At 45.0% G+C, this 25272-nt stretch overlaps 1 protein-coding gene across 1 annotated transcript; it reads right to left on the reverse strand.

Moving 5' to 3' along the window:
• Positions 1 to 4896: 4896 nt before the first annotated feature.
• Positions 4897 to 13045, reverse strand: LOC139372333 (probable serine/threonine-protein kinase clkA). Its single transcript, XM_071112053.1, has 10 exons — positions 13035 to 13045; positions 12533 to 12718; positions 10877 to 10936; positions 10007 to 10123; positions 9533 to 9718; positions 8051 to 8236; positions 6569 to 6754; positions 6002 to 6118; positions 5528 to 5713; positions 4897 to 5077 (listed from the first exon to the last, which is right to left on the reverse strand). The coding sequence occupies exons 1-10, from the start codon at positions 13043 to 13045 to the stop codon at positions 4897 to 4899; spliced, it is 1416 nt and encodes a 471-aa protein (XP_070968154.1).
• Between the last annotated feature and the right edge of the window lie 12227 nt (positions 13046 to 25272).

The following is a 25272-nucleotide window of genomic DNA, read 5'->3' on the forward strand; positions in this document are numbered from 1 at the left end:
GTGGGGATCATAAGAGCTACAGTTGTGATTTCTGTAGGACCTGCAGTTGTGATTGGCATTGAAGGAGCTACAGTTGAGGAATTAGCTGCAGTTGTCGTTGGGACTGTTGTTCCTAAAGTCATTGGAGCTACAGTTGTTGTCGAATGAGCTTCTGTTGTGGTTGCAGTAGGGGATGCAGTAGTAATTGTAGAAGCAGCTACAGTTGTTGTTGTAGGAGCTTCTGCAGTTGTAGTGATCATTGGAGCTACAGTTGTTGAAGAAGAAGTTGCAATTGTGGTGTTCAAAGGAGCTACAGTAGTGATGTCTATAGGAGCCTCAGTTGTGATTGTCGTTGGAGTTAAAATGGTAGTAGGACCTGCAGTTGTGATTGATGTAGTAGGTGCTGCACCTGTGTTTGTGGAAGCATCTGCAGTTGTTGTTGTAGGTGATGCTACAGTTGTTGTTGAAGTTGCAATTGTGGGGGGCATAAGAGCTACAGTTGTGATTTCTGTAGGAGCTTCAGTTGTGATTGTCTTAGGAGTCAAAATGGTAGTAGGACCTGCAGTTGTGATTGATGTAGTAAGTGCTGCACCTGTGGTTGTGGAAGCATCTGCAGTTGTTGTTATAGGTGAAGCTGCAGTTGAAGTTGCAATTGTGGGGGGAATAGGAGCTACAGTTGTGATGTCTGTAAGAGCTTCAGTTGTGGTTGTCGTTGGAGTTAAATTGGTAGTAGGACCTGCAGTTGAGATTGACATTGAAGGAGCTACAGCTGTTGTAGTGGATGTTGTTGTGGTTGTCGAAGGAGGTAAAATGGTAGTAGGACCTGCAGTTGTGAATGACGTAGTGGGTTCTGAAGTTGTAGAGGTTATAGCAGCAAGAGTTGTTGTTGTAGGAGCTGCAGTTGTGATTGGCATTGAAGGAGCTACAGTTGAGGTATTAGCTGCAGTTGTCGTAGGGACTGTTGTTGCTGATGTCGTTGGTGCTACAGTTTTTGTAGAGAGAGCTTCAGTTGTGGTTGCAGTAGGGGATGCATTAGTGGTTGTGGAAGCAGCTACAGTTGTTGTTGTAGGGGTTTCTGCCGTTGTAGTGGTCGTGGTAGCTACAGTTGCTGAAGTAGAAACTGCAATTGTGGGGGTCATAAGAGCTACAGTTGTGATTTCTGTAGGACCTGCAGTTGTGATTGGCATTGAAGGAGCTACAGTTGAGGAATTAGCTGCAGTTGTCATTGGGACTGTTGTTCCTAAAGTCATTGGAGCTACAGTTGTTGTAGAAGGAGCTTCTGTTGTGGTTGCAGTAGGGGATGCAGTAGTAATTGTAGAAGCAGCTACAGTTGTTGTTGTAGGAGCTTCTGCAGTTGTAGTGATCGTTGGAGCTACAGTTGTTGAAGAAGAAGTTGCAATTGTGGGGTTCAAAGGAGCTACAGTAGTCATGTCTATAGGAGCCTCAGTTGTGATTGTCGTTGGAGTTAAAATGGTAGTAGGACCTGCAGTTGTGATTGATGTAGTAGGTGCTGCACCTGTGTTTGTGGAAGCATCTGCAGTTGTTGTTGTAGGTGATGCTACAGATGTTGTTGAAGTTGCAATTGTGGGGGGCATAAGAGCTACAGTTGTGATTTCTGTAGGAGCTTCAGTTGTGATTGTCTTAGGAGTCAAAATGGTAGTAGGACCTGCAGTTGTGATTGATGTAGTAAGTGCTGCACCTGTGGTTGTGGAAGCATCTGCAGTTGTTGTTATAGGTGAAGCTGCAGTTGAAGTTGCAATTGTGGGGGGCATAAGAGCTACAGTTGTGATGTCTGTAAGAGCTTCAGTTGTGGTTGTCGTTGGAGTTAAATTGGTAGTAGGACCTGCAGTTGAGATTGACATTGAAGGAGCTACAGCTGTTGTAGTGGATGTTGTTGTGGTTGTCGAAGGAGGTAAAATGGTAGTAGGACCTGCAGTTGTGAATGACGTAGTGGGTTCTGAAGTTGTAGAGGTTATAGCAGCAAGAGTTGTTGTTGTAGGAGCTGCAGTTGTGATTGGCATTGAAGGAGCTACAGTTGAGGTATTAGCTGCAGTTGTCGTAGGGACTGTTGTTGCTGATGTCGTTGGTGCTACAGTTTTTGTAGAGAGAGCTTCAGTTGTGGTTGCAGTAGGGGATGCATTAGTGGTTGTGGAAGCAGCTACAGTTGTTGTTGTAGGGGTTTCTGCCGTTGTAGTGGTCGTGGTAGCTACAGTTGCTGAAGTAGAAACTACAATTGTGGGGATCATAAGAGCTACAGTTGTGATTTCTGTAGGACCTGCAGTTGTGATTGGCATTGAAGGAGCTACAGTTGAGGAATTAGCTGCAGTTGTCGTTGGGACTGTTGTTCCTAAAGTCATTGGAGCTACAGTTGTTGTCGAATGAGCTTCTGTTGTGGTTGCAGTAGGGGATGCAGTAGTAATTGTAGAAGCAGCTACAGTTGTTGTTGTAGGAGCTTCTGCAGTTGTAGTGATCATTGGAGCTACAGTTGTTGAAGAAGAAGTTGCAATTGTGGTGTTCAAAGGAGCTACAGTAGTGATGTCTATAGGAGCCTCAGTTGTGATTGTCGTTGGAGTTAAAATGGTAGTAGGACCTGCAGTTGTGATTGATGTAGTAGGTGCTGCACCTGTGTTTGTGGAAGCATCTGCAGTTGTTGTTGTAGGTGATGCTACAGTTGTTGTTGAAGTTGCAATTGTGGGGGGCATAAGAGCTACAGTTGTGATTTCTGTAGGAGCTTCAGTTGTGATTGTCTTAGGAGTCAAAATGGTAGTAGGACCTGCAGTTGTGATTGATGTAGTAAGTGCTGCACCTGTGGTTGTGGAAGCATCTGCAGTTGTTGTTATAGGTGAAGCTGCAGTTGAAGTTGCAATTGTGGGGGGAATAGGAGCTACAGTTGTGATGTCTGTAAGAGCTTCAGTTGTGGTTGTCGTTGGAGTTAAATTGGTAGTAGGACCTGCAGTTGAGATTGACATTGAAGGAGCTACAGCTGTTGTAGTGGATGTTGTTGTGGTTGTCGAAGGAGGTAAAATGGTAGTAGGACCTGCAGTTGTGAATGACGTAGTGGGTTCTGAAGTTGTAGAGGTTATAGCAGCAAGAGTTGTTGTTGTAGGAGCTGCAGTTGTGATTGGCATTGAAGGAGCTACAGTTGAGGTATTAGCTGCAGTTGTCGTAGGGACTGTTGTTGCTGATGTCGTTGGTGCTACAGTTTTTGTAGAGAGAGCTTCAGTTGTGGTTGCAGTAGGGGATGCATTAGTGGTTGTGGAAGCAGCTACAGTTGTTGTTGTAGGGGTTTCTGCCGTTGTAGTGGTCGTGGTAGCTACAGTTGCTGAAGTAGAAACTGCAATTGTGGGGGTCATAAGAGCTACAGTTGTGATTTCTGTAGGACCTGCAGTTGTGATTGGCATTGAAGGAGCTACAGTTGAGGAATTAGCTGCAGTTGTCATTGGGACTGTTGTTCCTAAAGTCATTGGAGCTACAGTTGTTGTAGAAGGAGCTTCTGTTGTGGTTGCAGTAGGGGATGCAGTAGTAATTGTAGAAGCAGCTACAGTTGTTGTTGTAGGAGCTTCTGCAGTTGTAGTGATCGTTGGAGCTACAGTTGTTGAAGAAGAAGTTGCAATTGTGGGGTTCAAAGGAGCTACAGTAGTCATGTCTATAGGAGCCTCAGTTGTGATTGTCGTTGGAGTTAAAATGGTAGTAGGACCTGCAGTTGTGATTGATGTAGTAGGTGCTGCACCTGTGTTTGTGGAAGCATCTGCAGTTGTTGTTGTAGGTGATGCTACAGTTGTTGTTGAAGTTGCAATTGTGGGGGGCATAAGAGCTACAGTTGTGATTTCTGTAGGAGCTTCAGTTGTGATTGTCTTAGGAGTCAAAATGGTAGTAGGACCTGCAGTTGTGATTGATGTAGTAAGTGCTGCACCTGTGGTTGTGGAAGCATCTGCAGTTGTTGTTATAGGTGAAGCTGCAGTTGAAGTTGCAATTGTGGGGGGCATAGGAGCTACAGTTGTGATGTCTGTAAGAGCTTCAGTTGTGGTTGTCGTTGGAGTTAAATTGGTAGTAGGACCTGCAGTTGAGATTGACATTGAAGGAGCTACAGCTGTTGTAGTGGATGTTGTTGTGGTTGTCGAAGGAGGTAAAATGGTAGTAGGACCTGCAGTTGTGAATGACGTAGTGGGTTCTGAAGTTGTAGAGGTTATAGCAGCAAGAGTTGTTGTTGTAGGAGCTGCAGTTGTGATTGGCATTGAAGGAGCTACAGTTGAGGTATTAGCTGCAGTTGTCGTAGGGACTGTTGTTGCTGATGTCGTTGGTGCTACAGTTTTTGTAGAGAGAGCTTCAGTTGTGGTTGCAGTAGGGGATGCATTAGTGGTTGTGGAAGCAGCTACAGTTGTTGTTGTAGGGGTTTCTGCTGTTGTAGTGGTCGTGGTAGCTACAGTTGCTGAAGTAGAAACTGCAATTGTGGGGGTCATAAGAGCTACAGTTGTGATTTCTGTAGGACCTGCAGTTGTGATTGGCATTGAAGGAGCTACAGTTGAGGAATTAGCTGCAGTTGTCGTTGTGACTGTTGTTCCTAAAGTCATTGGAGCTACAGTTGTTGTCGAAGGAGCTTCTGTTGTGGTTGCAGTAGGGGATGCAGTAGTAATTGTAGAAGCAGCTGCAGTTGTTGTTGTAGGAGCTTCTGCAGTTGTAGTGATCGTTGGAGCTACAGTTGTTGAAGAAGAAGTTGCAATTGTGGGGTTCAAAGGAGCTACAGTAGTGATGTCTATAGGAGCCTCAGTTGTGATTGTCGTTGGAGTTAAAATGGTAGTAGGACCTGCAGTTGTGATTGATGTAGTGGGTGCTGAAGTTGTAGAGGTCGTAGGAGCAAGAGTTGTTGTTGTAGGAGCTGCAGTTGGGATTGGCATTGAAGGAGCTACAGTTGAGGAATTAGCTGCAGTTGTCGTTGGGACTGTTGTTCCTAAAGTCATTGGTGCTACAATTGTTGTAGAAGGAGCTTCTGTTGTGGTTGCAGTAGGGGATGAAATAGTAAATGTAGAAGCAGCTACAGTTGTTGTTGTAGGAGCTGCTGCAGTTGTGGTCGTGGGAGCAACAGTTGTTGAAGTAGAAGCTGCAATTGTGGGGGTCATAAGAGCTTCAGTTGTGATTTCTGTAGGAGATTCAGTTGTGATTGTCTTAGTAGTCAAAATGGTAGTAGGACCTGCAGTTGGGATTGATGTAGTAAGTGCTGCACTTGTGGTGGTGGAAGCATCTGCAGTTGTTGTTGTAGGTGATGCTACAGTTGTTGTTGAAGTTGCAATTGTGGGGGGTATAAGAGCTACAGTTGTGATTTCTGTGGGAGCTTCAGTTGTGATTGTCTTAGGAGTCAAAATGGTAGTAGGACCTGCAGTTGAGATTGATGTAGTAAGTGCTGCACCTGTGGTTGTGGAAGCATCTGCAGTTGTTGTTGTAGGTGATGCTGCAGTTGAAGTTGCAATTGTGGGGGGCATAGGAGCTACAGTTGTGATGTCTGTAAGAGCTTCAGTTGTGGTTGTCGTTGGAGTTAAATTGGTAGTAGGACCTGCAGTTGAGATTGACATTGAAGGAGCTACAGCTGTTGTAGTGGATGTTGTTGTGGTTGTCGAAGGAGGTAAAATGGTAGTAGGACCTGCAGTTGTGAATAAAGTAGTGGGTGCTGAAGTTGTAGAGGTCGTAGGAGCAAGAGTTGTTGTTGTAGGAGCTGCAGTTGGGATTGGCATTGAAGGAGCTACAGTTGAGGAATTAACTGCAGTTGTCGTTGGGACTGTTGTTCCTAAAGTCATTGGTGCTACAGTTGTTGTAGAAGGAGCTTCTGTTGTGGTTGCAGTAGGGGATGCAGTAGTAAATGTAGAAGCAGCTACAGTTGTTGTTGTAGGAGCTTCTGCAGTTGTAGTGATCGTTGGAGCTACAGTTGTTGAAGAAGAAGTTGCAATTGTGGGGTTCAAAGGAGCTACAGTAGTGATGTATATAGGAGCCTCAGTTGTGCTTGTCGTTGGAGTTAAAATGTTAGTAGGACCTGCAGTTGTGAATGACGTAGTAGGTGCTGCTGTTGCATTTATGGAAGCAGCTACAGTTGTTGTTATAGGAGCTGCTGCAGTTGTTGTCGTGGGAGCAACAGTTGTTGAAGTAGAAGCTGCAATTGTGGGGGTCATAAGAGCTTCAGTTGTGATTTCTGTAGGAGATTCAGTTGTGATTGTCTTAGTAGTCAAAATGGTAGTAGGACCTGCAGTTGGGATTGATGTAGTAGGTGCTGCACTTGTGGTGGTGGAAGCATCTGCAGTTGTTGTTGTAGGTGATGCTACAGTTGTAGTTGAAGTTGCAATTGTGGGGGGTATAAGAGCTACAGTTGTGATTTCTGTAGGAGCTTCAGTTGTGATTGTCTTAGGAGTCAAAATGGTAGTAGGACCTGCAGTTGTGATTGATGTAGTAGGTGCTGCACCTTTGGTTGTGGAAGCATCTGCAGTTGTTGTTGTAGGTGATGCTGCAGTTGAAGTTGCAATTGTGGGGGGCATAGGAGCTACAGTTGTGATGTCTGTAAGAGCTTCAGTTGTGGTTGTCGTTGGAGTTAAATTGGTAGTAGGACCTGCAGTTGAGATTGACATTGAAGGAGCAACAGTTGTTGTAGTGGATGTTGTTGTGGTTGTCGAAGGAGGTAAAATGGTAGTAGGACCTGCAGTTGTGAATAAAGTAGTGTGTGCTGAAGTTGTAGAGGTCGTAGGAGCAAGAGTTGTTGTTGTAGGAGCTGCAGTTGGGATTGGCATTGAAGGAGCTACAGTTGAGGAATTAGCTGCAGTTGTCGTTGGGACTGTTGTTCCTAAAGTCATTGGTGCTACAGTTGTTGTAGAAGGAGCTTCTGTTGTGGTTGCAGTAGGGGATGAAATAGTAAATGTAGAAGCAGCTACAGTTGTTGTTGTAGGAGCTGCTGCAGTTGTGGTCGTGGGAGCAACAGTTGTTGAAGTAGAAGCTGCAATTGTGGGGGTCATAAGAGCTTCAGTTGTGATTTCTGTAGGAGATTCAGTTGTGATTGTCTTAGGAGTCAAAATGGTAGTAGGACCTGCAGTTGTGATTGATGTAGTAGGTGCTGCACCTGTGGTTGTGGAAGCATCTGCAGTTGTTGTTATAGGTGAAGCTGCAGTTGAAGTTGCAATTGTGGGGGGCATAGGAGCTACAGTTGTGATGTCTGTAAGAGCTTCAGTTGTGGTTGTCGTTGGAGTTAAATTGGAATTAGGACCTGCAGTTGAGATTGACATTGAAGGAGCTACAGCTGTTGTAGTGGATGTTGTTGTGGTTGTCGAAGGAGGTAAAATGGTAGTAGGACCTGCAGTTGTGAATGACGTAGTGGGTTCTGAAGTTGTAGAGGTTATAGCAGCAAGAGTTGTTGTTGTAGGACCTGCAGTTGTGATTGGCATTGAAGGAGCTACTGTTGAGGAATTAGCTGCAGTTGTCGTTGGGACTGTTGTTCCTAAAGTCATTGGAGCTACAGTTGTTGTCGAAGGAGCTTCTGTTGTGGTTGCAGTAGGGGATGCAGTAGTAATTGTAGAAGCAGCTACAGTTGTTGTTGTAGGAGCTTCTACAGTTGTAGTGATCGTTGGAGCTACAGTTGTTGAAGAAGAAGTTGCAATTGTGGGGTTCAAAGGAGCTACAGTAGTGATGTCTATAGGAGCCTCAGTTGTGATTGTCGTTGGAGTTAAAATGGTAGTAGGACCTGCAGTTGTGATTGATGTAGTAGGTGCTGCACCTGTGTTTGTGGAAGCATCTGCAGTTGTTGTTGTAGGTGATGCTACAGTTGTTGTTGAAGTTGCAATTGTGGGGGGCATAAGAGCTACAGTTGTGATTTCTGTAGGAGCTTCAGTTGTGATTGTCTTAGGAGTCAAAATGGTAGTAGGACCTGCAGTTGTGATTGATGTAGTAAGTGCTGCACCTGTGGTTGTGGAAGCATCTGCAGTTGTTGTTATAGGTGAAGCTGCAGTTGAAGTTGCAATTGTGGGGGGCATAGGAGCTACAGTTGTGATGTCTGTAAGAGCTTCAGTTGTGGTTGTCGTTGGAGTTAAATTGGTAGTAGGACCTGCAGTTGAGATTGGCATTGAAGGAGCTACAGCTGTTGTAGTGGATGTTGTTGTGGTTGTCGAAGGAGGTAAAATGGTAGTAGGACCTGCAGTTGTGAATAAAGTAGTGGGTGCTGAAGTTGTAGAGGTCGTAGGAGCAAGAGTTGTTGTTGTAGGAGCTGCAGTTGGGATTGGCATTGAAGGAGCTACAGTTGAGGAATTAGCTGCAGTTGTCGTTGGGACTGTTGTTCCTAAAGTCATTGGTGCTACAATTGTTGTAGAAGGAGCTTCTGTTGTGGTTGCAGTAGGGGATGAAATAGTAAATGTAGAAGCAGCTACAGTTGTTGTTGTAGGAGCTGCTGCAGTTGTGGTTGTGGGAGCAACAGTTGTTGAAGTAGAAGCTGCAATTGTGGGGGTCATAAGAGCTTCAGTTGTGATTTCTGTAGGAGATTCAGTTGTGATTGTCTTAGTAGTCAAAATGGTAGTAGGACCTGCAGTTGGGATTGATGTAGTAAGTGCTGCACTTGTGGTGGTGGAAGCATCTGCAGTTGTTGTTGTATGTGATGCTACAGTTGTTGTTGAAGTTGCAATTGTGGGGGGTATAAGAGCTACAGTTGTGATTTCTGTGGGAGCTTCAGTTGTGATTGTCTTAGGAGTCAAAATGGTAGTAGGACCTGCAGTTGAGATTGATATAGTAAGTGCTGCACCTGTGGTTGTGGAAGCATCTGCAGTTGAAGTTGCAATTGTGGGGGGCATAGGAGCTACAGTTGTGATGTCTGTAAGAGCTTCAGTTGTGGTTGTCGTTGGAGTTAAATTGGTAGTAGGACCTGCAGTTGAGATTGACATTGAAGGAGCTACAGTTGTTGAATTAGCTGCAGTTGTCGTTGGGACTGTTGTTCCTAAAGTCATTGGTGCTACAGTTGTTGTAGAAGGAGCTTCTGTTGTGGTTGCAGTAGGGGATGCAGTAGTAAATGTAGAAGCAGCTACAGTTGTTGTTGTAGGAGCTTCTGCAGTTGTAGTGATCGTTGGAGCTACAGTTGTTGAAGAAGAAGTTGCAATTGTGGGGTTCAAAGGAGCTACAGTAGTGATGTCTATAGGAGGCTCAGTTGTGATTGTCGTTGGAGTTAAAATGGTAGTAGGACCTGCAGTTGTGATTGATGTAGTAGGTGCTGCACCTGTGTTTGTGGAAGCATCTGCAGTTGTTGTTGTAGGTGATGCTACAGTTGTTGTTGAAGTTGCAATTGTGGGGGGCATAAGAGCTACAGTTGTGATTTCTGTAGGAGCTTCAGTTGTGATTGTCTTAGGAGTCAAAATGGTAGTAGGACCTGCAGTTGTGATTGATGTAGTAAGTGCTGCACCTGTGGTTGTGGAAGCATCTGCAGTTGTTGTTGTAGGTGAAGCTGCAGTTGAAGTTGCAATTGTGGGGGGCATAGGAGCTACAGTTGTGATGTCTGTAAGAGCTTCAGTTGTGGTTGTCGTTGGAGTTAAATTGGTAGTAGGACCAGCAGTTGAGATTGACATTGAAGGAGCTACAGCTGTTGTAGTGGATGTTGTTGTGGTTGTCGAAGGAGGTAAAATGGTAGTAGGACCTGCAGTTGTGAATAAAGTAGTGGGTGCTGAAGTTGTAGAGGTCGTAGGAGCAAGAGTTGTTGTTGTAGGAGCTGCAGTTGGGATTGGCATTGAAGGAGCTACAGTTGAGGAATTAACTGCAGTTGTCGTTGGGACTGTTGTTCCTAAAGTCATTGGTGCTACAGTTGTTGTAGAAGGAGCTTCTGTTGTGGTTGCAGTAGGGGATGCAGTAGTAAATGTAGAAGCAGCTACAGTTGTTGTTGTAGGAGCTTCTGCAGTTGTAGTGATCGTTGGAGCTACAGTTGTTGAAGAAGAAGTTGCAATTGTGGGGTTCAAAGGAGCTACAGTAGTGATGTATATAGGAGCCTCAGTTGTGCTTGTCGTTGGAGTTAAAATGTTAGTAGGACCTGCAGTTGTGAATGACGTAGTAGGTGCTGCTGTTGCATTTATGGAAGCAGCTACAGTTGTTGTTATAGGAGCTGCTGCAGTTGTTGTCGTGGGAGCAACAGTTGTTGAAGTAGAAGCTGCAATTGTGGGGGTCATAAGAGCTTCAGTTGTGATTTCTGTAGGAGATTCAGTTGGGATTGATGTAGTAAGTGCTGCACTTGTGGTGGTGGAACTATCTGCAGTTGTTGTTGTAGGTGATGCTACAGTTGTTGTTGAAGTTGCAATTGTGGGGGGTATAAGAGCTACAGTTGTGATTTCTGTGGGAGCTTCAGTTGTGATTGTCTTATGAGTCAAAATGGTAGTAGGACCTGCAGTTGAGATTGATGTAGTAAGTGCTGCACCTGTGGTTGTGGAAGCATCTGCAGTTGTTGTTGTAGGTGATGCTGCAGTTGAAGTTGCAATTGTGGGGGGCATAGGAGCTACAGTTGTGATGTCTGTAAGAGCTTCAGTTGTGGTTGTCGTTGGAGTTAAATTGGTAGTAGGACCTGCAGTTGAGATTGACATTGAAGGAGCTACAGTTGTTGAATTAGCTGCAGTTGTCGTTGGGACTGTTGTTCCTAAAGTCATTGGTGCTACAGTTGTTGTAGAAGGAGCTTCTGTTGTGGTTGCAGTAGGGGATGCACTAGTAAATGTAGAAGCAGCTACAGTTGTTGTTATAGGAGCTGCTGCAGTTGTTGTCGTTGGAGCTACAGTTGTTGAAGAAGAAGTTGCAATTGTGGGGTTCAAAGGAGCTACAGTAGTGATGTATATAGGAGCCTCAGTTGTGCTTGTCGTTGGAGTTAAAATGTTAGTAGGACCTGCAGTTGTGATTGATGTAGTAGGTGCTGCACCTGTGTTTGTGGAAGCATCTGCAGTTGTTGTTGTAGGTGATGCTACAGTTGTTGTTGAAGCTGCAATTGTGGGGGTCATAAGAGCTTCAGTTGTGATTTCTGTAGGAGATTCAGTTGTGATTGTCTTAGTAGTCAAAATGGTAGTAGGACCTGCAGTTGGGATTGATGTAGTAGGTGCTGCACTTGTGGTGGTGGAAGCATCTGCAGTTGTTGTTGTAGGTGATGCTACAGTTGTAGTTGAAGTTGCAATTGTGGGGAGTATAAGAGCTACAGTTGTGATTTCTGTAGGAGCTTCAGTTGTGATTGTCTTAGGAGTCAAAATGGTAGTAGGACCTGCAGTTGTGATTGATGTAGTAGGTGCTGCACCTTTGGTTGTGGAAGCATCTGCAGTTGTTGTTGTAGGTGATGCTGCAGTTGAAGTTGCAATTGTGGGGGGCATAGGAGCTACAGTTGTGATGTCTGTAAGAGCTTCAGTTGTGGTTGTCGTTGGAGTTAAATTGGTAGTAGGACCTGCAGTTGAGATTGACATTGAAGGAGCAACAGTTGTTGTAGTGGATGTTGTTGTGGTTGTCGAAGGAGGTAAAATGGTAGTAGGACCTGCAGTTGTGAATAAACTAGTGTGTGCTGAAGTTGTAGAGGTCGTAGGAGCAAGAGTTGTTGTTGTAGGAGCTGCAGTTGGGATTGGCATTGAAGGAGCTACAGTTGAGGAATTAGCTGCAGTTGTCGTTGGGACTGTTGTTCCTAAAGTCATTGGTGCTACAGTTGTTGTAGAAGGAGCTTCTGTTGTGGTTGCAGTAGGGGATGAAATAGTAAATGTAGAAGCAGCTACAGTTGTTGTTGTAGGAGCTGCTGCAGTTGTGGTCGTGGGAGCAACAGTTGTTGAAGTAGAAGCTGCAAGTGTGGGGGTCATAAGAGCTTCAGTTGTGATTTCTGTAGGAGATTCAGTTGTGATTGTCTTAGTAGTCAAAATGGTAGTAGGACCTGCAGTTGAGATTGATGTAGTAAGTGCTGCACCTGTGGTTGTGGAAGCATCTGCAGTTGTTGTTGTAGGTGATGCTGCAGTTGAAGTTGCAATTGTGGGGGGCATAGGAGCTACAGTTGTGATGTCTGTAAGAGCTTCAGTTGTGGTTGTCGTTGGAGTTAAATTGGTAGTAGGACCTGCAGTTGAGATTGACATTGAAGGAGCTACAGTTGTTGAATTAGCTGCAGTTGTCGTTGGGACTGTTGTTCCTAAATTCATTGGTGCTACAGTTGTTGTAGAAGGAGCTTCTGTTGTGGTTGCAGTAGGGGATGCACTAGTAAATGTAGAAGCAGCTACAGTTGTTGTTGTAGGAGCTTCTGCAGTTGTAGTGATCGTTGGAGCTACAGTTGTTGAAGAAGAAGTTGCAATTGTGGGGTTCAAAGGAGCTACAGTAGTGATGTTTGTAGGAGCCTCAGTTGTGATTGTCGTTGGAGTTAAAATGGTAGTAGGACCTGCAGTTGTGATTGATGTAGTAGGTGCTGCACCTGTGTTTGTGGAAGCATCTGCAGTTGTTGTTGTAGGTGATGCTACAGTTGTTGTTGAAGTTGCAATTGTGGGGGGCATAAGAGCTACAGTTGTGATTTCTGTAGGAGCTTCAGTTGTGATTGTCTTGGGAGTCAAAATGGTAGTAGGACCTGCAGTTGTGATTGACATTGAAGGAGCAACAGTTGTTGTAGTGGATGTTGTTGTGGTTGTCGAAGGAGGTAAAATGGTAGTAGGACCTGCAGTTGTGAATAAAGTAGTGTGTGCTGAAGTTGTAGAGGTCGTAGGAGCAAGAGTTGTTGTTGTAGGAGCTGCAGTTGGGATTGGCATTGAAGGAGCTACAGTTGAGGAATTAGCTGCAGTTGTCGTTGGGACTGTTGTGCCTAAAGTCATTGGTGCTACAGTTGTTGTAGAAGGAGCTTCTGTTGTGGTTGCAGTAGGGGATGCAGTAGTAAATGTAGAAGCAGCTACAGTTGTTGTTGTAGGAGCTTCTGCAGTTGTAGTGATCGTTGGAGCTACAGTTGTTGAAGAAGAAGTTGCAATTGTGGGGTTCAAAGGAGCTACAGTAGTGATGTATATAGGAGCCTCAGTTGTGCTTGTCGTTGGAGTTAAAATGTTAGTAGGACCTGCAGTTGTGAATGACGTAGTAGTTACTGCTGTTGCATTTATGGAAGCAGCTACAGTTGTTGTTATAGGAGCTGCTGCAGTTGTTGTCGTTGGAGCTACAGTTGTTGAAGAAGAAGTTGCAATTGTGGGGTTCAAAGGAGCTACAGTAGTGATGTATATAGGAGCCTCAGTTGTGCTTGTCGTTGGAGTTAAAATGTTAGTAGGACCTGCAGTTGTGATTGATGTAGTAGGTGCTGCACCTGTGTTTGTGGAAGCATCTGCAGTTGTTGTTGTAGGTGATGCTACAGTTGTTGTTGAAGCTGCAATTGTGGGGGTCATAAGAGCTTCAGTTGTGATTTCTGTAGGAGATTCAGTTGTGATTGTCTTAGGAGTCAAAATGGTAGTAGGACCTGCAGTTGTGATTGATGTAGTAGGTGCTGCACCTTTGGTTGTGGAAGCATCTGCAGTTGTTGTTGTAGGTGATGCTGCAGTTGAAGTTGCAATTGTGGGGGGCATAGGAGCTACAGTTGTGATGTCTGTAAGAGCTTCAGTTGTGGTTGTCGTTGGAGTTAAATTGGTAGTAGGACCTGCAGTTGAGATTGACATTGAAGGAGCAACAGTTGTTGTAGTGGATGTTGTTGTGGTTGTCGAAGGAGGTAAAATGGTAGTAGGACCTGCAGTTGTGAATAAAGTAGTGGGTGCTGAAGTAGTAGAGGTCGAATGAGCAAGAGTTGTTGTTGTAGGAGCTGCAGTTGGGATTGGCATTGAAGGAGCTACAGTTGAGGAATTAGCTGCAGTTGTCGTTGGGACTGTTGTTCCTAAAGTCATTGGTGCTACAGTTGTTGTAGAAGGAGCTTCTGTTGTGGTTGCAGTAGGGGATGAAATAGTAAATGTAGAAGCAGCTACAGTTGTTGTTGTAGGAGCTGCTGCAGTTGTGGTCGTGGGAGCAACAGTTGTTGAAGTAGAAGCTGCAAGTGTGGGGGTCATAAGAGCTTCAGTTGTGATTTCTGTAGGAGATTCAGTTGTGATTGTCTTAGTAGTCAAAATGGTAGTAGGACCTGCAGTTGAGATTGATGTAGTAAGTGCTGCACCTGTGGTTGTGGAAGCATCTGCAGTTGTTGTTGTAGGTGATGCTGCAGTTGAAGTTGCAATTGTGGGGGGCATAGGAGCTACAGTTGTGATGTCTGTAAGAGCTTCAGTTGTGGTTGTCGTTGGAGTTAAATTGGTAGTAGGACCTGCAGTTGAGATTGACATTGAAGGAGCTACAGTTGTTGAATTAGCTGCAGTTGTCGTTGGGACTGTTGTTCCTAAATTCATTGGTGCTACAGTTGTTGTAGAAGGAGCTTCTGTTGTGGTTGCAGTAGGGGATGCACTAGTAAATGTAGAAGCAGCTACAGTTGTTGTTGTAGGAGCTTCTGCAGTTGTAGTGATCGTTGGAGCTACAGTTGTTGAAGAAGAAGTTGCAATTGTGGGGTTCAAAGGAGCTACAGTAGTGATGTTTGTAGGAGCCTCAGTTGTGATTGTCGTTGGAGTTAAAATGGTAGTAGGACCTGCAGTTGTGATTGATGTAGTAGGTGCTGCACCTGTGTTTGTGGAAGCATCTGCAGTTGTTGTTGTAGGTGATGCTACAGTTGTTGTTGAAGTTGCAATTGTGGGGGGCATAAGAGCTACAGTTGTGATTTCTGTAGGAGCTTCAGTTGTGATTGTCTTGGGAGTCAAAATGGTAGTAGGACCTGCAGTTGTGATTGACATTGAAGGAGCAACAGTTGTTGTAGTGGATGTTGTTGTGGTTGTCGAAGGAGGTAAAATGGTAGTAGGACCTGCAGTTGTGAATAAAGTAGTGTGTGCTGAAGTTGTAGAGGTCGTAGGAGCAAGAGTTGTTGTTGTAGGAGCTGCAGTTGGGATTGGCATTGAAGGAGCTACAGTTGAGGAATTAGCTGCAGTTGTCGTTGGGACTGTTGTGCCTAAAGTCATTGGTGCTACAGTTGTTGTAGAAGGAGCTTCTGTTGTGGTTGCAGTAGGGGATGCAGTAGTAAATGTAGAAGCAGCTACAGTTGTTGTTGTAGGAGCTTCTGCAGTTGTAGTGATCGTTGGAGCTACAGTTGTTGAAGAAGAAGTTGCAATTGTGGGGTTCAAAGGAGCTACAGTAGTGATGTATATAGGAGCCTCAGTTGTGCTTGTCGTTGGAGTTAAAATGTTAGTAGGACCTGCAGTTGTGAATGACGTAGTAGTTACTGCTGTTGCATTTATGGAAGCAGCTACAGTTGTTGTTATAGGAGCTGCTGCAGTTGTTGTCGTTGGAGCTACAGTTGTTGAAGAAGAAGTTGCAATTGTGGGGTTCAAAGGAGCTACAGTAGTGATGTATATAGGAGCCTCAGTTGTGCTTGTCGTTGGAGTTAAAATGTTAGTAGGACCTGCAGTTGTGATTGATGTAGTAGGTGCTGCACCTGTGTTTGTGGAAGCATCTGCAGTTGTTGTTGTAGGTGATGCTACAGTTGTTGTTGAAGCTGCAATTGTGGGGGTCATAAGAGCTTCAGTTGTGATTTCTGTAGGAGATTCAGTTGTGATTGTCTTAGGAGTCAAAATGGTAGTAGGACCTGCAGTTGTGATTGATGTAGTAGGTGCTGCACCTTTGGTTGTGGAAGCATCTGCAGTTGTTGTTGTAGGTGATGCTGCAGTTGAAGTTGCAATTGTGGGGGGCATAGGAGCTACAGTTGTGATGTCTGTAAGAGCTTCAGTTGTGGTTGTCGTTGGAGTTAAATTGGTAGTAGGACCTGCAGTTGAGATTGACATTGAAGGAGCAACAGTTGTTGTAGTGGATGTTGTTGTGGTTGTCGAAGGAGGTAAAATGGTAGTAGGACCTGCAGTTGTGAATAAAGTAGTGGGTGCTGAAGTAGTAGAGGTCGAATGAGCAAGAGTTGTTGTTGTAGGAGCTGCAGTTGGGATTGGCATTGAAGGAGCTACAGTTGAGGAATTAGCTGCAGTTGTCGTTGGGACTGTTGTTCCTAAAGCCATTGGTGCTACAGTTGTTGTAGAAGGAGCTTCTGTTGTGGTTGCAGTAGGGGATGCAGTAGTAAATGTAGAAGCAGCTACAGTTGTTGTTGTAGGTGATGCTACAGTTGTAGTTGAAGTTGCAATTGTGTGGGGTATAAGAGCTACAGTTGTGATTTCTGTAGGAGCTTCAGTTGTGATTGTCTTAGGAGTCAAAATGGTAGTAGTACCTGCAGTTGAGATTGATGTAGTAAGTGCTGCACCTGTGGTTGTGGAAGCATCTGCAGTTGTTGTTGTAGGTGATGCTACAGTTGTTGTTGAAGTTGCAATTGTGGGGGGCATAAGAGCTACAGTTGTGATTTCTGTAGGAGCTTCAGTTGTGATTGTCTTAGGAGTCAAAATGGTAGTAGGACCTGCAGTTGTGATTGATGTAGTAAGTGCTGCACCTGTGGTTGTGGAAGCATCTGCAGTTGTTGTTGTAGGTGAAGCTGCAGTTGAAGTTGCAATTGTGGGGGGCATAGGAGCTACAGTTGTGATGTCTGTAAGAGCTTCAGTTGTGGTTGTCGTTGGAGTTAAATTGGTAGTAGGACCTGCAGTTGAGAATGCCTTTGAAGGAGCTACAGTTGTTGTAGTGGATGTTGTTGTGGTTGTCGAAGGAGGTAAAATGGTAGTAGGACCTGCAGTTGTGAATAAAGTAGTGGGTGCTGACGTTGTAGAGGTCGTAGGAGCAAGAGTTGTTGTTGTAGGAGCTGCAGTTGGGATTGGCATTGAAGGAGCTACAGTTGAGGAATTAGCTGCAGTTGTCGTTGGGACTGTTGTTCCTAAAGTCATTGGTGCTACAGTTGTTGTAGAAGGAGCTTCTGTTGTGGTTGCAGTAGGGGATGAAATAGTAAATGTAGAAGCAGCTACAGTTGTTGTTGTAGAAGCTTCTGCAGTTGTAGTGATCGTTGGAGCTACAGTTGTTGAAGAAGAAGTTGCAATTGTGGGGTTCAAAGGAGCTACAGTAGTGGTGTCTATAGGAGCCTCAGTTGTGCTTGTCGTTGGAGTTAAAATGTTAGTAGGACCTGCAGTTGTGATTGACGTAGTAGGTGCTGCTGTTGCGTTTATGGCAGCAGCTACAGTTGTTGTTATAGGAGCGGCTGCAGTTGTTGTCGTGGGAGCAACAGTTGTTGAAGTAGAAGCTGCAATTGTGGGGGTCATAAGAGCTTCAGTTGTTATTTCTGTAGGAGATTCAGTTGTGATTGTCTTAGTAGTCAAAATGGTAGTAGGACCTGCAGTTGGGATTGATGTAGTAGGTGCTGCACTTGTGGTGGTGGAAGCATCTGCAGTTGTTGTTGTAGGTGATGCTACAGTTGTAGTTGAAGTTGCAATTGTGGGGGGTATAATAGCTACAGTTGTGATTTCTGTAGGAGCTTCAGTTGTGATTGTCTTAGGAGTCAAAATGGTAGTAGGACCTGCAGTTGAGATTGATGTAGTAAGTGCTGCATCTGTGGTTGTGGAAGCATCTGCAGTTGTTGTTGTAGGTGATGCTGCAGTTGAAGTTGCAATTGTGGGGGGCATAGGAGCTACAGTTGTGATGTCTGTAAGAGCTTCAGTTGTGGTTGTCGTTGTAGTTAAATTGGTAGTATGACCTGCAGTTGAGATTGACATTGAAGGAGCTACAGTTGTTGTAGTGGATGTTGTTGTGGTTGTCGAAGGAGGTAAAATGGCAGTAGGACCTGCAGTTGTGAATAAAGTAGTGGGTGCTGAAGTTGTAGAGGTCGAATAAGCAAGAGTTGTTGTTGTAGGAGCTGCAGTTGGGATTGGCATTGAAGGAGCTACAGTTGAGGAATTAGCTGCAGTTGTCGTTGGGACTGTTGTTCCTAAAGTCATTGGTGCTACAGTTGTTGTAGAAGGAGCTTCTGTTGTGGTTGCAGTAGGGGATGCAGTAGTAAATGTAGAAGCAGCTACAGTTGTTGTTGTAGGAGCTTCTGCAGTTGTAGTGATCGTTGGAGCTACAGTTGTTGAAGAAGAAGTTGCAATTGTGGGGTTCAAAGGAGCTACAGTAGTGATGTCTATAGGAGCCTCAGTTGTGCTTGTCGTTGGAGTTAAAATGGTAGTAGGACCTGCAGTTGGAATTGATGTAGTAGGTGCTGCACTTGTGGTGGTGGAAGCATCTGCAGTTGTTGTTGTAGGTGATGCTACAGTTGTAGTTGAAGTTGCAATTGTGGGGGGTATAAGAGCTACAGTTGTGATTTCTGTAGGAGCTTCAGTTGTGATTGTCTTAGGAGTCAAAATGGTAGTAGGACCTGCAGTTGAGATTGATGTAGTAAGTGCTGCACCTGTGGTTGTGGAAGCATCTGCAGTTGTTGTTGTAGGTGATGCTGCAGTTGAAGTTGCAATTGTGGGGGGCATAGGAGCTACAGTTGTGATGTCTGTAAGAGCTTCAGTTGTGGTTGTCGTTGGAGTTAAATTGGTAGTAGGACCTGCAGTTGAGATTGACATTGAAGGAGCTACAGTTGTTGTAGTGGATGTTGTTGTGGTTGTCGAAGGAGGTAAAATGGTAGTAGGACCTGCAGTTGTGAATAAAGTAGTGGGTGCTGAAGTTGTAGAGGTCGAATGAGCAAGAGTTGTTGTTGTAGGAGCTGCAGTTGGGATTGGCATTGAAGGAGCTACAGTTGAGGAATTAGCTGCAGTTGTCGTTGGGACTGTTGTTCCTAAAGTCATTGGTGCTACAGTTGTTGTAGAAGGAGCTTCTGTTGTGGTTGCAGTAGGGGAGACACTAGTAAATGTAGAAGCAGCTACAGTTGTTGTTGTAGGAGCTTCTGCAGTTGTAGTGATCGTTGGAGCTACAGTTGTTGAAGAAGAAGTTGCAATTGTGGGGTTCAAAGGAGCTACAGTAGTGATGTCTATAGGAGCCTCAGTTGTGCTTGTCGTTGGAGTTAAAATGTTAGTAGGACCTGCAGTTGTGATTGACGTAGTAGGTGCTGCTGTTGCGTTTATGGAAGCAGCTACAGTTGTTGTTATAGGAGCTGCTGCAGTTGTTGTCATGGGAGCAACAGTTGTTGAAGTAGAAGCTGCAATTGTGGGGGTCATAAGAGCTTCAGTTGTGATTTCTGTAGGAGATTCAGTTGTGATTGTCTTAGTAATCAAAATGGTAGTAGGACCTGCAGTTGGGATTGATGTAGTAGGTGCTGCACTTGTGTTGGTGGAAGCATCTGCAGTTGTTGTTGTAGGTGATGCTACAGTTGTAGTTGAAGTTGCAATTGTGGGGGGTATAAGAGCTACAGTTGTGATTTCTGTAGGAGATTCAGTTGTGATTGTCTTAGGAGTCAAAATGGTAGTAGGACCTGCAGTTGAGATTGATGTAGTAAGTGCTGCACCTGTGGTTGTGGAAGCATCTGCAGTTGTTGTTGTAGGTGATGCTGCAGTTGAAGTTGCAATTGTGGGGGGCATAGGAGCTACAGTTGTGATGTCTGTAAGAGCTTCAGTTGTGGTTGTCGTTGGAGTTAAATTGGTAGTAGGACCTGCAGTTGAGATTGACATGGAAGGAGCTACAGTTGTTGTAGTGGATGTTGTTGTGGTTGTCGAAGGAGGTAAAATGGTAGTAGGACCTGCAGTTGTGAATAAAGTAGTGGGTGCTGAAGTTGTAGAGGTCGAATGAGCAAGAGTTGTTGTTGTAGGAGCTGCAGTTGGGATTGGCATTGAAGGAGCTACAGTTGAGGAATTAGCTGCAGTTGTCGTTGGGACTGTTGTTCCTAAAGTCATTGGTGCTACAGTTGTTGTAGAAGGAGCTTCTGTTGTGGTTGCAGTAGGGGATGCACTAGTAAATGTAGAAGCAGCTACAGTTGTTGTTGTAGGAGCTTCTGCAGTTGTAGTGATCGTTGGAGCTACAGTTGTTGAAGAAGAAGTTGCAATTGTGGGGTTCAAAGGAGCTACAGTAGTGATGTCTATAGGAGCCTCAGTTGTGCTTGTTGTTGGAGTTAAAATGTTAGTAGGACCTGCAGTTGTGATTGACGTAGTAGGTGCTGCTGTTGCGTTTATGGAAGCAGCTACAGTTGTTGTTATAGGAGCTGCTGCAGTTGTGGTCATGGGAGCAACAGTTGTTGAAGTAGAAGCTGCAATTGTGGGGGTCATAAGAGCTTCAGTTGTGATTTCTGTAGGATATTCAGTTGTGATTGTCTTAGTAGTCAAAATGTTAGTAGGACCTGCAGTTGGGATTGATGTAGTAGGTGCTGCACCTTTGGTTGTGGAAGGATCTGCAGTTGTTGTTGTAGGTGATGCTACAGTTTTAGTTGAAGTTGCAATTGTGGGGGGTATAAGAGCTACAGTTGTGATTTCTGTAGGAGCTTCAGTTGTGATTGTCTTAGGAGTCAAAATGGTAGTAGGACCTGCAGTTGTGATTGATGTAGTAGGTGCTGCACCTTTGGTTGTGGAAGCATCTGCAGTTGTTGTTGTAGGTGAAGCTGCAGTTGAAGTTGCAATTGTGGGGGACATAGGAGCTACAGTTGTGATGTCTGTAAGAGCTTCAGTTGTGGTTGTCGTTGGAGTTAAATTGGTAGTAGGACCTGCAGTTGAGATTGACATTGAAGGAGCTACAGTTGTTGTAGTGGATGTTGTTGTGGTTGTCGAAGGAGGTAAAATGGTAGTAGGACCTGCAGTTGTGAATAAAGTAGTGGGTGCTGAAGTTGTAGAGGTTGTGGGAGCAAGAGTTGTTGTTGTAGGAGCTGCAGTTGTGATTGGCATTGAAGGAGCTACAGTTGTTGTAGTATTCGCTGCAGTTGTTGTATGGAATGTTACTGATGTCGTAGATGCTACAGTTGTTGTAACAGGAGCTTCAATTGTTGTTGCAGGAGTGGATGCAGATGTAGTTGTGGAAGCAGATCCAGTTGTGGTTGTAGGGGCTGGCGCAGTTGTAGTGGCTGTGGGAGCTACAGGTGTTGTAGTGGAAGCTGCAATTGTGGGGGTCATAGGAGCAACAGTTGTGATTTCTGTAATAGCTTCATTTGTAGTTGTCGTATGAGTTATAATGGAAATAGGACCTGCAGTTGAGATTGACTTAGTAGGTGCTGCAGTTTCAGTGGTCATCGGAGCTACAGTTGTGATTTCTATAGGAGCTTCAGCTGTGGTTGTCTTAGCAGTTAAAGTGGTGGTAGGACCTGCAGTTGTGATTGACGTAGTAGGTGATGAGGTTGTAGAGATTGTAGGAACTACAGTTGTTGTAGGAGGAGCTGCAGTTTTGGTTGTCGTAGAAGTTAAAATGGTAGTATTACCTGCAGTTATGATTGACGTAGTAAGTGCTGTTGTGGTTGTAGGTGCTACAGCTGTAGTAGGAGCTGTTGTTGTGGTTGCAGTAGGGGCTGCAATAGTGTTTGTGGATTCAGCTACAGCTGTTGAGCTAGGACCTGCAGTTGTGATTGACGTAGTCGGTGCTGAGGTTGTAGAGGTTGTAGGAGCTAGAGTTGTTGTCGTAGGAGTTGCTGTTTTGGTTGTCGTAGGAGTTAAAATGGTAGTAGGAAGTGCATTTGTGAATGACGTTGCAGGTGCTACAATTGTTATAGTAGAAGCTGCAGTTGTCGAAGGGGATGTTTTCGTGGTTGTCGCAGTTGCTACAGTTGTTGTAGAAGAAGCTTCAGTTGTGGTTGCAGTAGGGAATGCAGTCGTGGTTGTGGAAGCAGCTACAGTTGTTGTTGTAGGAGCTGCAGTTGTCTTAGGGGATGTTGTTGTGGTTGTCATAGGTGTTATAGTTTTTGTAGAAGAAGCTTCAGTTGTGGCTCCAGTAGGGGCTACAGTAGTGCTTGTGGAAGAAGCTTCAATTGTTGTTGTAGGAACTGCTGCAGTTGTTGTGGTCGTAGGAGCTACAGTGGCTGTAGTAGGAGCTGCAGTTGTCATAGGGGATGTTGTTTTGATTATTGTAGAAGGATCTAAATTTCTGGCTACAGTAGGTGCTACAGTTGTTGTAGAAGAAGTGTCAGTTGTGGTTGGAGTAGGGAATGCAGTAGTGGTCGTGGAATCATCTATAGTTGTAGTAGGAGCTGCAGTTGTGTTTGTCGTAGGAGGTAAAATGGTAGTTGTGACTGGCGTTGTAGGAGTTGCAGTTGTTGTAGTAGGAGCTGCAGTTGTCAAAGGGGATGTTGTTGTAGATGCTGTAGTTGTTGTAGAAGAAGCTTCAGTTGTGGTTGCAGTAGGAGCGGCAGTAGTGCTTGTGAAAGCAGCTGCAGTTGTTGTTGTAGGTGCTGCTATAGTTGTAGTGGCCGTAGGAGCTACAGTTGTTGTAGTAGGAGCTGCAGTTGTCGTAGGGGATGTTGTGTTTATTGTAGAAGGATCTTCATTTCTGGTTGCAGTAGGGTCTGCAGTAGTTGTTGTGGAAGCAGCTTCAGTTGTGGTTGGAGTAGGGAATGCAGTAGTGATTGTGGAAGTAGCTACAGTTGTTGTAGTAGGAGCTGCAGTTGTCGAAGGGGATGTTGTCGTAGGTGCTATAGTTGTTGTAGAAGAAGCTTCAGTTGTGGTTGCGGTAGGGGCTGCAGTATTGCTTGTGGAAGCAGCTTCAGTTGTTGTTGTAGGAACTGCTACAGTTGTTGTGGCTGTATGAGTTAGTGTGGTTGGAGTAGGAGCATCATTTGTTGAAGGGGATGGTGTGGTTATTGTAGAAGGATCTTCATTTCTGGTTGCAGTAGGGGCTGCTTTAGTGGTTGAGGAAGCAGCTACAGTTGCTGTTGTCGGAGCTGCTGCAGTTTCAGTGGTTGTAGCGGCTACAGTTGTTGTACGAGCTGCTGTTGTGGTTGCTGTAGGAGTTAAAATGGTAGTAGGACCTTCGGTTGTGATTGGCGTTGTTGGAGCTACAGTTGTTGAAGGGGAGATTGTTGTGGTTGTCGTAGGTGCTATAGTTGTTTTAGAAGAAGCTTCAGTTGTGGTTCCAGTAAGGGCTGCAGTAGTGGTTGTGGAAGAAGCTTCAGTCGTGGTTGCAGTAGGTAATACAGTAGTGGTTGTGGAAGCAGCTTCAGTTGTTGTAGTAGGAGTTGCAGTTTTCGAAAGGGATGTTGTCGTAGTTTCTATAGTTGTTGTAGAAAAAGCGTCAGTTGTGGTTGCAGTAGGGGCTGCAGTAGTGCTTGTGGAAGCAGCTTCAGTTGTTGTTGTAAGAGCTGCTGCTGTTGTAGTGGCCGTAGGAGCTCCGGTGGTTGTAGTAGGAGCTGCAGTTGTGGTTGTCGTAGGAGTTAAAATGGTAGTAGGACCTTCGGTTGTGATTGGCGTTGTTGGAGCTACAGTTGTCGAAGTGGAGATTGTTGTGGTTGTCGTAGGTGCTATAGTTGTTTTAGAAGAAGCTTCAGTTGTGGTTCCAGTAAGGGCTGCAGTAGTTGTTGTAGAAGAAGCTTCAGCTGTGGTTGCAGTAGGGGCTGAAGTAGTGGTTGAGGAAGCAGCTTCAGTTGTTGTTGGAGCTGGTGCAGTTGTAGTGACTGTAAGAGCTAAGGTAGATGTAGTAGGAGCTGCAGTTCTCGTAGGGGACGAAGATGTTGTAGGTGCTATAGCTGTTGTAGAAGAAGCATCAGTTGTGATTTCAGTAGGGGATGCAGTAGTGCTTGTGGAAGCTGCTTCAGTTGTTGTTGTAGGAACTGGTGCAGTTGTTGTGGTTGTAGTGGCTACAGTTGCTGTTGGTGCTACAGTTGTGATTGTCGTAGGAGTTAAAATGGTAGTAGGACCTTCAGTTGTTGTTGAAGCTACATTTGTTGTACTAGCTGCTGTTGTGGTTGCTGTAGGAGCTACATTTGTGTTTGTCGTAGGAGTTAAAATGGTAGTAGGATCTTCAGTTGTGATTGTCGTTGTTGGAGCTACAGTTGTCGAAGGGGAGATTGTTGTGGTTGTCGTAGGTGCTATAGTTGTTATAGAAGAAGCTTCAGTTGTGGTTCCAGTAAGGGCTGCTGTAGTGGTTGTGGAAGAAGCTGCAGTCGTGGTTGCAATAGGTAATGCAGTAGTGGTTGTGGAAGCAGCTACAGTTGTTGTAGTAGGAGCTGCAGTTGTTGAAGGGGATGTTGTCGTAGGTGCTACAGTTGTTGTTGTCGTAGGAGTTAAAATGGTAGTAGGATCTTCAGTTGTTGTTGGAGCTACAGTTGTCGAAGGGGAGATTGTTGTGGTTGTCGTAGGTGCTATAGTTGTTTTAGAAGAAGCTTCAGTTGTGGTTCCAGTAAGGGCTGCAGTAGTTGTTTTAGAAGAAGCTTCAGCTGTGGTTGCAGTAGGGGCTGAAGTAGTGCTTGTGGAAGCAGCTTCAGTTGTTGTTGTAGGAGCCGCAGTTGTCAAAGGGGATGTTGTCATAGGTGCTATAGTTGTTTTAGAAGAAGCTTCAGTTGTGGCTCCAGTAGGGGCTGCAGTAGTGCTTGTGGAAGAAGCTTCAATTGTTGTTGTAGGAACTGCTGCAGTTGTTGTGGTCGTAGGAGCTACAGTGGCTGTAGTAGGAGCTGCAGTTGTCATAGGGGATGTTGTTTTGATTATTGTAGAAGGATCTAAATTTCTGGCTACAGTAGGTGCTACAGTTGTTGTAGAAGAAGTGTCAGTTGTGGTTGGAGTAGGGAATGCAGTAGTGGTCGTGGAATCATCTATAGTTGTAGTAGGAGCTGCAGTTGTGTTTGTCGTAGGAGGTAAAATGGTAGTTGTGACTGGCGTTGTAGGAGTTGCAGTTGTTGTAGTAGGAGCTGCAGTTGTGGTTGCAGTAGGAGCGACAGTAGTGCTTGTGAAAGCAGCTGCAGTTGTTGTTGTAGGTGCTGCTATAGTTGTAGTGGCCGTAGGAGCTACAGTTGTTGTAGTAGGAGCTGCCGTTGTCGTAGGGGATGTTGTGTTTATTGTAGAAGGATCTTCATTTCTGGTTGCAGTAGGGTCTGCAGTAGTTGTTGTGGAAGCAGCTTCAGTTGTGGTTGGAGTAGGGAATGCAGTAGTGATTGTGGAAGCAGCTACAGTTGTTGTAGTAGGAGCTGCAGTTGTCGAAGGGGATGTTGTCGTAGGTGCTATAGTTGTTGTAGAAGAAGCTTCAGCTGTGGTTGCGGTAGGGGCTGCAGTATTGCTTGTGGAAGCAGCTTCAGTTGTTGTTGTAGGAACTGCTACAGTTGTTGTGGCTGTATGAGCTAGTGTGGTTGGAGTAGGAGCATAATTTGTTGAAGGGGATGGTGTGGTTATTGTAGAAGGATCTTCATTTCTGGTTGCAGTAGGGGCTGCTTTAGTGGTTGAGGAAGCAGCTACAGTTGCTGTTGTCGGAGCTGTTGCAGTTGCAGTGGTTGTAGCGGCGACAGTTGTTGTTGTTGGAGCTGCTGCAGATGTAGTGGTTGTAGCG

Source organism: Oncorhynchus clarkii, chromosome 18 (assembly GCF_045791955.1).
Source record: "Oncorhynchus clarkii lewisi isolate Uvic-CL-2024 chromosome 18, UVic_Ocla_1.0, whole genome shotgun sequence".
Taxonomy (NCBI): domain Eukaryota; kingdom Metazoa; phylum Chordata; class Actinopteri; order Salmoniformes; family Salmonidae; genus Oncorhynchus; species Oncorhynchus clarkii.

Excerpts from the sequence above, each read along its gene's own strand:
- LOC139372333 (XM_071112053.1), bottom strand. Across the intron at positions 8,237-9,532 it reads AATGTCAATCTCAACTGCTG|CTCCTTCAATGCCAATCCCA; the intron begins GTCCTACTACCA and ends CCTCAACTGTAG. Across the intron at positions 6,755-8,050 it reads AATGCCAATCTCAACTGCAG|CTCCTTCAATGCCAATCCCA; the intron begins GTCCTACTACCA and ends CCTCAACTGTAG.